At 46.0% G+C, this 13,837-nt stretch overlaps 1 protein-coding gene across 2 annotated transcripts; it reads right to left on the minus strand.

The window, feature by feature from the left end:
* Positions 1–7,161: 7,161 nt before the first annotated feature.
* LOC116888421 (major urinary protein-like) lies at positions 7,162–10,341 on the minus strand. 2 transcript variants are annotated; one of them, XM_032889693.1, is made up of 7 exons: positions 10,243–10,341; positions 9,801–9,934; positions 9,498–9,571; positions 8,740–8,850; positions 8,300–8,393; positions 8,076–8,170; positions 7,162–7,244 (listed from the first exon to the last, which is right to left on the minus strand). In XM_032889693.1, the coding sequence occupies exons 1-7, from the start codon at positions 10,339–10,341 to the stop codon at positions 7,162–7,164; spliced, it is 690 nt and encodes a 229-aa protein (XP_032745584.1). The 2 variants fall into 2 exon arrangements, with proteins under 2 accessions (XP_032745584.1, XP_032745592.1); XM_032889701.1 differs by lacking the exon at positions 7,162–7,244 and having other exon boundaries at positions 8,096–8,121; positions 8,292–8,393.
* Between the last annotated feature and the right edge of the window lie 3,496 nt (positions 10,342–13,837).

Raw genomic sequence — 13,837 nt, forward strand, 5'->3', positions numbered from 1 at the left:
TCTGCGGCGGCAGCAACCAGGAACCACCCTTGTGTTTTAAGAGAAGCATCAGGCCATTTTCTATCTTCCACAGAGTCCAGGACTGAAACTGTTACCTAATTTTGTAAGTATTCTCAAGGATAGCTTAGCTTGTGAACAATTTGTTTTGTTTTGTTTTTTCTTTTTGTCTCTTAAATTTTTGCCAAGACTAAAAGTGAAAAGCCAGGCACAGTGGTGCATGGATGCGGCTGAAGCCACTGAGGAGGCTTTCATCAGAGAATGATGTGGACCGTGGCAGGGGTGGGGGAGACAGAAACAGAGAGAGATTTCAGCAAAATTGGTTGGCTCTCTCAACAGCGTTTTGCCATATTGTAGCAAACCACAGAAAGAACTTGATTCAGGATCCTGAGCTTGAACCAAATTTAATCTCTCGATCTAGGGGCCAGAGGATGCTATGGGGTGCTGGGCAAACTTTTGTCTTTATCCATTGGGCCTCTAATGACCAAACCTCCCCTGATCCCTGGCATGTCCTGAACTCTAGAGAGCTGCGACATGCCGCGCCTCAAAGATGGTGCTGGTTTCTGCCTTCCACCCTCCCAATCGTGAGCGCTCCTTGCAGTAAACAAGTCCTTATTTGGCTATGTCTGCCTGGCCTGCTAGCTTCCGCATAGAGGCAGCCTATCTACATGACCCACGTGGCTCACTAGGAGTGGCCAGTGCTAGCTGTTTAAGTATGGTGCAGGGCGTTCCCCGGGGAGAGAGAGCCAGAAGAGAGAGAGAGTCAGAAGGTTGTATCAAGGTTCCTGAGTAAAACTGCTTGAAGAAGATCTCCTGTGGTCATGTCTTCCTTCCTGTTCGAGGTTGGGCGCGGCAAGGGGTGGCCCATACAGGGAATCCTCGAATCCAGCATAAAGGGACTCAACTCTCTCCGAGATCAGAACTTCTTGCAGTCAGGGCAGTGCTGGAAAGTTCCCAAGGTAAGGTGGGACAATAAGGACTGCGGGAAATAAGCGGCTATAAAGTCTCAGGGGTAGCAAATAAAGAGAACCGAAAGTAAAGTTCACGGTAACAGCGAACCGAAAGTAAAGTTCGTGGTAGCAGCGAACCGAAAGTAGCAAGACACGCGGTGAATTTAGCCGTAGCAGCATAGAAAGTTTTTGTCAAAGGGACCTCACAGTCTCGTCCAATTTTTCTGGCTCCTCAAGAGCTGTTTGAGCGAAAGAAACTAAAAATAAAAAGAAGCACCATAGAGAGATTTTTGAGCGAATGTGATGCCATTGCACCCTGGTTCACAGCCTCTGGTAATCTCACGGTGGCGAGCTGGGACAAGTTAGGGAAAGACCTTGATTTTGCCCGGGAACAGGGGACTCTAAGACCTGGGGTCCGTACAGTATGGCGCTTAGTGCGTAGCTGCCTTGAGGATCAGAAATGTTGTCAGGCAGCTATAGAGAAGGGGCAAGCTGCCCTAGAAATGCTTCAAGAGGAGAGGTCAGAAAAGCAGGGAAGCACAAAGGAGACAGACTCAGAAAAGACAGATACAGAGGAGGAAACAGATGAAACAGATTCAGAAGAAGAGTTACAAGAGTTGATAGATCAAATGCGGAAACAGTCTCTAAGGAATAGACAGAAGAAGAAAAGAAAAAAGCCTAAAATGGTGGAGGAACCTCCTGGGCGGTTCCCCTCGGCTCCTCCTCCCTGCAATGTTGTAGAGGGAGGAAGTAGAGTTTCAGGTAGTACATTCTGCCCAGAAGTGTGGAAGGCAGTCTGCACAGAACTACATCTGGCCTATCCTGTTTATGTGGATGCTAATCAACAAAGGTATCATGAGCCTTTAGACTTTAAGGTGATCAAGTCCCTGTCGGAATCAGTCAGGACATATGGCATTACGGCCTCATTCACCATAGCTCAGGTTGAGGCCTTACACAGATTTTGCATGACTCCTAGTGATTGGACTAACCTTGCTCGGGCCTGTCTTAGTCCGGGACAGTATTTGGACTGGAAAGCTTTTCTTATTGAGTTTGCCAATGAACAGGCTGCCGCTAATTTGGCAGCGGGGGGCGGCCAGGCTGCCTGGGATAGGGATATGCTGCTGGGTCAGGGACGCTTTGCCAATGCTCAGACAGGGTATCCAGGACAGGTTTACCAGCAGATTAATGAAGTTGCAACAAAGGCATGGAAATCCTTACCTAATAAGAGAGAAGTGAGTGGAAACCTCACCAAGATCCTTCAAGGACCTATGGAGCCATTCTCTGACTTTGTAGCCTGATTAGTAGAAGCAGCGGGGAAAGTCTTTGGAGACCCTGATACTGCTATGCCCTTGATTAAACAGTTGGCCTATGAACAGTGCACAAGGGAATGCCGAGCCGCTATCACTCCTTACAAGAACAAGGGACTTGAAGCTTGGATGAAGGTCTGTAGAGAAATAGGGGGACCTTTGACTAATGCTGGACTTGCGGCTGCTGTTATGCAGATGACGCAGAGAAAAGGAGGAAGCTCAGGAGCGTGTTTTAAATGTGGTAAACAGGGGCACCTAAAAAGGCAATGTCCAGAAAGGGGAAGTCTAGTTAGTACAGGAAGTGGCCAATGCCCAAGGCAACCAGGGCTGTGCCCCAAGTGCAAAAAGGGGAATCATTGGGCTAATGAGTGCCGCTCGGTAAAAGACATCAATGGGCAGCCTCTTAGCTCGGGCTTTGGTGGAGCACGTCCAAAAAATGGACAGCGGGGCCCCCGACCCCAGGGCCCACAAATATATGGGGCAGTCGAGAATCAGGATATAGGACAGAGTCACGAGAGATGGCCGTCCCTTCACCATCTGAGGGGCCAAGGAGAGCCACTAAGGGCTCCACAGGACTGGACCTCCGTTCCACCACCAGACTCGTACTAACTCCTTGGATGGGGGTCCAGTTGATAGAAACTGATTTTAAAGGACCCCTTGAGCCTGGCACAGTAGGGTTACTTATAGGGAGATCATCTACAGCCTTAAGAGGACTACATGTCCATCTAGGAGTTATTGACCCAGATTATACCAGGGTTGTCAAGATCATGGTAGAATCACCAAAAGGAATTACTGCTATTTCCCCTGGAGATAGAATAGTTCAGTTGTTACTTTTGCCTAGCCTTCATGAAAGATTTGCCACCCAACAGAGAGAAGGGAATCAGGACCTGGGTTTTTCCTAGGGGCAGCTGAGGAAGGCATTCCCATTACCTGGAAAACAGAGGAGTCGGTGTGGGTTCCTCAGTGGCCGCTTTCCTCTGAGAAGCTTGCCGCAGCTAAAGACCTGGTAAATGAACAGCTGGCTATGAAGAATATAAAACCATCAGTGTCACCCTGGAATACCCCAATATTTGTGATTAAAAAGAAGTCAGGGAAATGGAGACTGTTGCATGATTTACGAGTTATTAATCAACAGATGCAAATCATGGGCCCAGTGCAACGCAGGCTTCCTCTTTTATCCTCTCTGCCAGCCTGTTGGCCTCTTGCAGTGATTTATATAAAAGATTGCTTTTTCTCCATACCTCTTTGTCCAAGGGATAGTGAAAGATTTGCTTTTACTGTTCCACCATGCAATCATGAAGAACCTGATCAAAGATATGAATGGGTGGTTTTACCACAAGGTATGGCCAATAGCCCTACTATGTGTCAACTTTTTGTGGGCAACGCCATCGCCCCATTAAGACAGAAGTTTCCCACACTGAGATGTGTACATTTTATGGATGATATCCTTTTAACTGCAAAGAATGAAGAGATTTTAGATTTAGCATATGGATATTTAGTTAAATTGCTAGAAGGTAAAGGACTGATTATTGCCCCTGAAAAGGTACAAAAGGGCAATCTTGTAAATTATTTAGGAACAAAAGTAAGCCCTTATATCATTATCCCCCAAAAGGTTGACTTGAGGAAAGATAACCTTAAGACTCTTAATGATTTTCAAAAATTATTGGGAGATATTAATTGGGTCAGATGTTATTTAAAATTACCAAATTATGAATTAAAACCATTGTATAATATTTTGGCTGGGAATTCGGCCTTGGATTCTCCTAGACAATTGACTGATGAAGCAAGGGAAGCTTTAAAGAAGGTTGAAAAAAGGTTACAAGGCACAATGTTACATCGATGGAAGGAGGGTGCAGACATTGTGCTATGCATTCTAGCCACCTACATGCAGCCCACAGGATTGTTGTGGCAAGATGGCCCTCTGCTTTGGGTTTATCCCAGAGCTTCTCCAGCTAGATCAGTAGAGTATTATCCTAGAGCAGTTGCACGATTAGCCCTGAATGGGATTCAACAGTGCATACAATATTTTGCTGTTTCCCCAACCTCAATCATAGTGCCCTATACAGGTCAGCAGATGAAGATCTTGTGTGGCACTGTGGATGACTGGGCTATATTACGCTGTGGAATCCATGGAGCGATAGATAGTCATTATCCAAAACACCCTCTGCTATCCTTCTTTAAGGAACATCCCGTGATTTTTCCTAAGGTTACCTCCAGTGTTCCCATACAGGGGGCTCCAAACATTTTTACAGATGGATCCAAAAATGGCTGTGGAGCCTATATGGTTGACCATCAAGAGCCAATTTTGTGTCAATATCAACCCTGCTCTCCACAAGAAATTGAACTCAAAATTGTGCTGGAAGTGTTTAAAAATTGTTCTTTTGCCTTTAATTTGCTCTCTGATTCATCATATGTTGTTAATGCAGTTAAGATATTAGAAGTGGCTGGCCCTATTAAAATTAGCAGCACGGTATGCCAGCTGCTGAGGGAACTTCAGGAATTGATCTGGAAAAGAGGTCACAAGTTTTTTGTCCAACATATTAGAGCTCATACAGGTTTGCCTGGTCCTCTCAGTGAGGAAAATGATCTTGTGGATAGATGTACCCGAATGGAGTTTATCTTCTTAAGCTCATCATTGGATCAAGCCCGACAGTTTCATCAACAATTTCATGTGCCTACCAAAACCTTACAGCAGAAGTTTCATCTGTCTCAAGCAGATGCTCGACAGATAGTTTTAGGATGTCAACAGTATATCACTTTCCATCATCTCCCTAGTGTGGGGGTTAATCCCAGGGGCTTACTGCCTCTAAAGATTTGGCAAATGGATGTAACTCACATATCTGGATTTGGGACTCTAAAATGCATTCATGTTTCTGTGGATACCTGCTCAGGTGTCATTCATGCTACCCCTATGAGTGGGGAAAAGACACACAATGTTATTAGACACTGCCTAGAAGCCTGGGCTGCTTGGGGAAAGCCTCAACACTTAAAAACTGATAATGGCCCAGCATACACTGCCCAATCTTTCAAATCCTTTTGTAAACAGACGGATGTGCAGTTGAGCCATGGTCTGCCTTATAATCCCCAAGGTCAAGGTATTGTTGAGCGAGCACATCGTACCTTGAAAGAATGCTTAATTAAACAAAAAGGGGGAATAGGCCATGGCAGAACTCCTAAGGAACAGATATCATTAGCCCTTTTTACTCTTAATTTTTTAAATTTTGGATGATGATGGCCTTTCTGCCGCTGACCAACATCAGTGTTGGGTGGGCACATTGAAAGGTTATGTGAAGTGGAAAGATGTGCTCACTGGCTTATGGCATGGGCCAGACCCTGTGTTGGTGTGGGCAAGAGGGTCTGTTTGTGTGTTTCCTCAGGACCGGCAAGATCGGTTGTGGGTCCCTGAAAGATTGACCAGGAGGTGCAACAAGAATGAAGATCCTGCTGTTGCTGACACTTCTCGGTGTGACCCAAATGCTGGTCAAAACGGAGCCCCAGTGGGGGATACTACCGGTGTTCCCGAGACTCATGCCGATACGTCATGACCTTTAAGCCCACTCCTCTAATTTGTCTAAACAGTTGTCAAGTTATCTTTTAGGTAATTGGACTGGAGAATTCGATTTCTTAATGGATCAGCTACATGTAGCCATCGTGACCGTGAACTCCACATGTGCAGATGCTAGACTGGCTATGGAATTGTCATCTTGGATTGCTGCTGCTATGAATCATCTTAGAGAGTGGGTGGGTATGGGAGCCCTAGCTGGACTATTGCTGCTGGTCTCCCTAGTGAGCCTGTGGTGTCTCTATAGAATGAGGTTTATTCAGAGGCGGCACGTGGCTATGGTGGTACAGACATTTACAGCCATTGAAGCAGGACAGTCCCCTCAAGCCTGGCTTACGGTCATTCAGAAGACCTAGTTGCACCTCGCCCCTGAGTATATGTGAGTGACCTTGCCCAGCGACGGGCAACTACCTTTCTACCTAAGGCACGGCACGGAACCTTGTGGGCGACGAGGTGTCCTATGATGGGTTTAATGAAGGGATGAGCCTAAGAGAGGGGGGGTCGCCACACTCAGTGGTGCCTTTGCCTGCTTGATTAATTAAACAAAAAGGGGGAACTGTAGAGAGCTGCGACATGCCGCGCCTCAAAGATGGTGCTGGTTTCCGCCTTCCACCCTCCCAATGGTGAGCGCTCCTTGCAGTAAACAAGCCCTTATTTGGCTATGTCTGCCTGGCCTGCTAGCTTCCGCATAGTGACAGCCTATCTACATGACCCACTTGGCTTGCTAGGACTGGCCAGTGTTAGCTATTTAAGTATGCTGCAGGGCGTTCCCCGGGGAGAGAGCCAGAAGAAAGAGAGAGTCAGAAGGTTGTATCAAGGTTCATGAGTAAAACTGCTTGAAGAAGATCTCCTGTGGTCGTGTCTTCCTTGCTGGTCGAGGTGGGGCGTGGCACTGAACCATGTTGAGCAGCCATAGCCTTAGAAAGATGTGTCTCTCCTCGATCTGTTGGAAAAGATAGTCTATGGATGGAAGAATCGTGCAGCAAGTCTCATGTGTCTATGGTCCTTATAAAGCCTCTAAGGCAGGAGCCCTAGAGAGCATTCATCAGGTCTTGGGACTGCTCCAGAGATGGTGAAATCCTGAGACTCAGTTTAGATTCTGGGACATGAGGAAGGATCTTGGGTACAGGACTCAGGAGGTCCCTCATTCACTCATGTGTTAGCCCTCTGGACATATAGACATACATTTAAGTGCAAGGGTAATCATTTATTTTGTGCGGAATGATCATGGGTGGGGAAAAGAGAGAAATTTAAGAAAGCTTTTAATTCTCGATTGTTGTCATGGGTAACTAGGGAAGATGCTGGAGAGACCGGGATTGCACTTTTCTGTGAAACGGGATGGAAATCAGATCGCAGAATTTGTCTCAGGATGCTCCATGGACAGGAAATGGTGATGCTGGAGTCCTGGTGATAAGTCTCCACTCAGCACTGAGTAATCCAGGAAGAAAGAATACAGGAATCCATTAAGCACTTCTTGGATTGACTTTTGGACAGAGAGGCACTCTTGTATAGAACAAAGGATGAAGAAATAGATCTTGCCCTGCAATCTAATCAACATTATTTGCCAGAAAACAGGGATTAAAGGCATAGAATAAATGACTCTTTCCTTATGGATGGCCTATGAAAAATGAAGTAATGAAAGGTCTGAGGCTTGTTTCCACAACCTTTGGCATAAGAAGCTCTGAAGAATGGTCATTGCCTTGAGGAATAATGGTGAAAGCCTTGGCCACTTTTAAAGACTTTCATACATTATCTGAGTGAAGTCTTGGGAAATGGGAAAGAGGGGTCAAAGGAGTCTGCTCTCCAGACTGGAGGAGAAGTGGAGAACATGCAACTCCACTTCCAGGTAAGAAGCCAAGGTTGTATGGAGTTCAGATGAAGATCTTATTGTCCAGAGTGGGATGGAGTGGGACCACAGACTCTGAAGAGCAGTCATGCTCATGTCCTGCTACTCTCTGTTTCAAACTTTAACTCTTAATGACACTTAACACATCGCTGAGCCCTTTTTACACAACCGTGCAGCAACTATGGAAAACTCGCTCCCTTATTTTCTTGCTGAAGTGCTTGGATCACTTTACTTTAGAGCTCAAAATGGGACCAGATAGTCACAAATCCACATAATTCAAAGCCATGTTTCAAGCTCTCCTCAAAGACTCCTTATCAAATTATTCTTATAATAATCTGGGGGCACAATACTAACGCTTTTGGAAGGCCTGGTCCATGCCCACCCCCTCCTTGCTCTCACTGGAGATTGCCCACCTGGAGGCTCAGGCCTTTCTTCAACCTCGGGCCTGGAGACAGCGATCTGCAGGGTGAGAACAAGAACGTGTTCAGGTACCAGGTCCACGTTATTCCCCGAAGAGGAAATGAGGTGGCTCTCCAGCTTTCAACAAATGCCTGATAGCCAATCCCCCAGGTTCATTTCTTCTATGATATAATATTCAGGACGAGAAAAATAAGTGAATCCTGACTTACCAGTCTTGGTTAGGTCAATGATATTGTCCCTAGTGATTCCATGCGCCTCACATAGTTTTGCAAACTTTTCCTTGATGTCTGAACTCAGATCCTTTGTTCTGCCTGTGAAAAGAGCAGCAGTGAGTGTAGCAGCTGTGTCCTAGGCATTGACCACAGAACTAAGTGAGGGAACAGGGGCTCCCCCATAAGGGTGAGAAAATGGCTGGTGACATGGTTGACAGGTGTGGGTCCAATCTATCCTGAATGTGGCACCCACGGAATGGCCTTCTGGCACACGGAGAGATTTCAGAGTGTGCCCATCACTGTGCTTGAGGCAGGGTGCAGGTGAACATCGTCGACCTTCAGGAAGTGAGAAAGAGGCGAACCAAGCCGGGAAGACCATACTAAAGCTAGAGTTTCCTTCCCCTTTTCCCACCCCAAGATCCGTGTCCGTGTGGAAATACTTTACCGTAGAGACTCATCACCTGGAAGGTTTCCCTGTTCTTGTAACTAACGATACGCAATATGAGATATCTGTCATAGTCTTGCTTATTTATAGTAAATGTATTCCCTCCGTCATCTGTGGAGGAAATGGGACACAGCTCAGAAATTCTCTGGTCTGCATGAAATTATGTAAACCCTTTACCTGTTCTACCCCAAACATGAAAATCATTAAAATACATATCCTGGAAGAGATGGGGGCGGGGATGTCTGCTGCTTCCCATCTGTAGCTTTCTGGACTTGATGAAGTAACTTCTAAGGAAGGGGCCCTGGGACGACGCCCACTAGAGAACACTTAGCCACAGCAGCGACTCACTCTCTCTCATCCTCTCTGAGGCTCACCTGCCTCCCTCAGCACCTTCAAGCGACACGTCTGTCTTTCATAAGTCTGCCGTCTCACATGGCTACATCCTGAGCAATGTGCACCGGTGCTAGCTACCGGGCAGTATCAGATTCCACCTCACCATACTTATCCCCCTTGCCTGCCACAGGGTGCTAGCTATTAGATGGCCCCCATGTCCCTGGCTAAATCAACCATGTCAGGAAGTGCTTGAGATTCTACAAGGGGTTGTGGTGAGTTCCCTAGTGGAAAGTTTGACTGGGACGTGCAAGTTCCTGAGTTCAATCCCCAGCAACACACACACACACACACACACACACACGAAAAAGGTAGTAGGGGTTACTAAATTCCTTGTGGATAGATATATAGACATTCTATATACTTACACTCAACAAAATATTGGCCATCCTTTGGCGTTTTGTAGGCAACCCTATATAGTTCCCGGCACATTCCATTTTCCCTGTAAAACAGAGCAAGCTGATGCTTAGGGGATTTTTGATCTGGCTGGCTTCTTCACCCTCTACTCTATAGGTATCTCCAGTTTCTGATTCCATTTACCTTTTGAATATTTTTGCAAAATTAGCAAAATGGCTTTTTTTAAAGGTTATTTCGTTTCTGTCTGATACTTTAGCAATCACGAATTTGCTCTTATTTCTTCTTCCTCAGCTAAGGGCAGACACCTCACTTACTTAATACAGTACTTGAAGCCTAAGGAATTCTCCAAGACATCGATGTGCTGCATAAAAACTCTCATGCTGCTGTTCTCTTCTATCTTTTCTCTTTTGTCAGAGGCCACAACAATAGAAAACCAATCCCCATTGAGCTGTAATGGATAAGAAAATGCTTAAGGGAGAAGGGGGCAGGGATACCGCATGGACGTGTTTCTTCTTGAGTTTGGCTTGATAGAGTTGTCACAATACCTAACATTCTGCCCCTGCCTCTCAGTGAGTGCAGAGGTCCCCAAACATTGTTAGATCTGAATAGCATACAACTGATCTTACTTCAAGGTCTGAAGCCATTCGTTTGTCTAATAGAACAGGCCACTGTACCCATCCCCTCAGAGGATCCGCGTGGCTTCAAGAGTTCTCCAAAGCACTCTCTGAGTCAGAAGTTACTATTGGCTGAGCCTACCTTGTCCACATCGAGGTTCCTTCTCTCGGAACTAGCTTCTTCTGCATGGCCACAGACCAGGGTCAGGCCCAGACACAGCAGCAACAGCAACAGCTTCATGTTGGTAGGGAATAGAATTGCCTCTCTGTCGGGACAATCTCTCTGCTGATGGTGCCCACACTCCACCTCCAGCACTTTGCTCGTCTTTATACTCTCTCTGGGTTCGAGTGGTTTTTTTTTCCTCCTCATATGGGCCTCCTTCCCTCAGGCTTTGTGGAATGTTTTCTCATGTACTGATGTGAAGCCAAGGATTGTTCCTGCCCTTTTCAAACTTGGCAATGTCATCTCCTATGGATTGATTCTATCACTCATACATTTCACAAAACATATTCCCAAGAAAAACAGTGGATGTTCTAGAGGGCCATCTGGAACCAGATGCAACTTTGGATCTGACTTGGAATCAGAAAGCCAGTTATGGAGTGGGTGGGTACTGAACTGGAAGGTCAAGCATGGAGAGAATCTTTGCTTCAAGACTTGAGTGGAGTGTGGAAGAAGCTGAATTACTTGGGTTTTCTTTGAAAAGATTCATTCACATTTCATGCGTATGAGCATTGGTTTTGCATGTGTACCATGCACACACCTGGGGCCAAGGAAGTCAGAAGGAGGTCAAAAGAAGGAGTCAGATTCTTTGAAACCTGTTCTTGCTGAGGACCCAGGTTCAATTCCCAGCACTCACATGGCATCTCACAACTGACTCTAGCTCCAGTCACAGGAAATGACCCTCTTTTGGCCCCTGTGATCTCCTGTACACATGTGGTACATATGAACTCACTCATTCAGGCACATATGCATAAAAATAATAAATCTTAATTTAAAAAGATTATCAGGAAGGGTCTTCCGAAGCTAAGCTGACAGCCGCCACCCCACCCCACCCCAAAAGATTGACCTCAGAATGCAAACTGCTAACTTAGTAAGGTAAACTGCTTCAGCTGTTTACCTCAGAGAACGTTGGACTTTAACTGACTGGACATAATCTCATCATTAAAGAAAAACAAAGGTATTGTTCAAAGTCATATTTGCTGATAGAGATCCAAGTGGAAATGATATCAAGAGTCTGCTTACAAAGACACACAGTTATAATGGGAACATATTTTGTATCCGTATCAATTGTATTTACCCTGGAACTAGAAACATAAAATAGTGTTTGATGTGGGGAAATAATGAATTCAAGAAGGAGGCAAGTCCTTGATAGGTTTTATTTCACTTTGCATCAACTCTCTATAGTATGTACTATTTATTTTCATCTTTCCATAGTGTTAGCTAAGACTCAGAAAGATCAAGTAACTATACAAGGCCATAGAGCCAGTCAGCGAGAGAACTTAGATTTAAACCCAAGCCTGTCCATCTGACTCAGGAGCCTTTGTTCTTATTAACTCCACTACACAGGTCGGGATGTTTTTACCTGAAGGGAGGATGGTTAAATAGGAGAAAGAGGAATAAACAGCACTGTAGAGCTCCAGACACATCGGACTGAAACTGCACGTGGGTTTCTTTAAAATATGGAGGAGTGGGTGTAGCTTGAGATTGAATGAGACATGACTACTGGCCCCTCTTGGTCTACAAGTATTTGGTAAATGCTTGACTAGGGGATAATCATTTTTCTTTTCTCCTCTTCCTCTTTCTCCTGTTCCTCTCCCCTCCTCTTCTTTTTTTGGTTGATTGCGGTGCGTGTGTGCACACATGTGCACACATGTGCACACGCCTGTGCCTTTGCTCGTATATGCAGGAGTCAGAACAGGGTGCCAGTTGTCTCCCTCTGTCTCCTTTTACTTTATCCCCTTCAGACAGGGTCTCCCTCTGAATCTGGGACATAGTGTGTTTCAGATAGGCTGGCTGGCCAGTAAGTCCCAGCAATCCTCCAGTCTCCACCATCTACCTAGTGGTGGGGTTAAAGGCAGCCATGACCAGCTTTTTTAATGTGAGTTCTGAGCATCTGCTGTGACCTTGCTGGGAGCCCATACAGCCCTCACAGCCAGTACTTCTCCACTGATCTGTCTTCCCAGCAACTCACATAGAGGCTGGCCTTGAGCTTTCTGAGTTTCTGAATGGTCTTGGATCTGTGGCAATCCCCCAGCTCCAGCCTCCTGAATGCTAAGATTACAGGTTGTAGCACCACGTCTGGCTATAGATTACTGCTTTTCTAGTAATGAATGAGAAGATGCTTCCCCAGCAGAAGGCAACAGCCAGTCCCTTCCACTTAACACTCCTCAGTACATGTGGGCTGTTCGTGTGACTGAAGCACTGAGGCTGTTAAGAAATGACTAGACAAAGCAGGTGGGTAAGGGGTTTAAGGAGTGTACGTGTAACAGCTAATGGCCCATTTGTAACTAGCTAGCATTTCTGAAACTGACTAATAGGAAAATGATTTAATGACCTTTACCTGAGTCTTACCCTCAGCTAATTGAATAAATAACCCATTCAGAAAGCCTGCGGAAACATTCGAGTCACTTACATGGTGCCAGGGTGTGTTTGGGGCCAAGAAGAACATCAATGAACAGGGGCTTATTTGATTCATGTCCCAGAGAGGAAATATTCTGTAGTCCCTCCAGCAGAGTGACAGATAGGACTGCTGACCCCAGCTCAACATCAGTTCTAAAGCACCTGCTTCTGTCAGGGTCAGAGGATGCTTGGAGCCACTGGAATCCACCTGCTTAACTCCCAAAACCTAGTGCGAGTCCCCAGAAAACAGGCAGAAACAAACTTTAGGGGACAAAGAGATTATTGGCCAGGAACTTATGAAGGACGAAGGGAGCTAGGAGACAGCAGAATCAAGGAAGGGAAGTTATCCTGTGGTAGGCAGAAATGCTATGCCACAGTTTTGCTCGATCATGGGGGGGGGGATGTGCACCTCAAAGAAACCACCATCTCAGCTCAAAGACAAGGGAGTCTGAATCAGTTATAGTTGGGACGGCTAGCTATTCACACTCCTCACAACCAAGCAGTCTTTACTTCAAGGTTGGGGGTGGACTCTAAGCTATACTGCATCATTATGTCTGGGATTTCATTCTGCTCTCCATGAGTAGTCTTTCCTCACCGGTCTCGAGTCCTCTCCCAATTAGGTATCTGTCACAGGAACATTGCAATACAAAGATATTTAACTCAGGGGAATCTGTAAGCCACCGAGACCAGGAACCATGCGTCCACACTACTGCATGCTCAGAAGGGTCAGCGCCTTGGCAGGGTTAGCCTTCAGTCACCAATGGCTGATGGAGGGAAGGCAGGATGATACCAGAAGAGGGAGAGACTGGAGAGATGACTCCCGGTTAAATTCCCAGCACCCACAGGAATCCATAAGTCTAGTTCCAGGGATCCGACACCCTATGTGGGCACTGCGTGCATGTGCTGCACAGACATACATGCAAGCAAAACATTCATACACATAAAATAATCTACTGGTTTAAGCACAAGAGAATTCACCAGACTAACAGGAACTAGGCAGAGGGCCTTCTAGGGTGTGGGGAGAATGGATACATACGTGAAGGCCATGGCAAACAGGAGTAAAAATAGTTCAGAGAGCCAAAGGAAACCTTGCTAGAACACAGTGAACACAGGAATT

Source organism: Rattus rattus, chromosome 1 (assembly GCF_011064425.1).
Source record: "Rattus rattus isolate New Zealand chromosome 1, Rrattus_CSIRO_v1, whole genome shotgun sequence".
NCBI classification, from domain to species: Eukaryota; Metazoa; Chordata; class Mammalia; order Rodentia; family Muridae; genus Rattus; species Rattus rattus.

Coding starts and splice junctions, on each gene's coding strand:
- LOC116888421 (XM_032889693.1), bottom strand. CDS start 10,341: ATGAAGCTGTTGCTGTTGCTGCTGTGTCTGGGCCTGACCCTGGTCTGT. Junction 9,572..9,800: donor GGCTTCAAGTACTGTATTAA/GTAAGTGAGGTG, acceptor TCTGTTTTACAG/GGAAAATGGAATGTGCCGGG. Junction 8,394..8,739: donor CCAGGTGATGAGTCTCTACG/GTAAAGTATTTC, acceptor CTCTTTTCACAG/GCAGAACAAAGGATCTGAGT.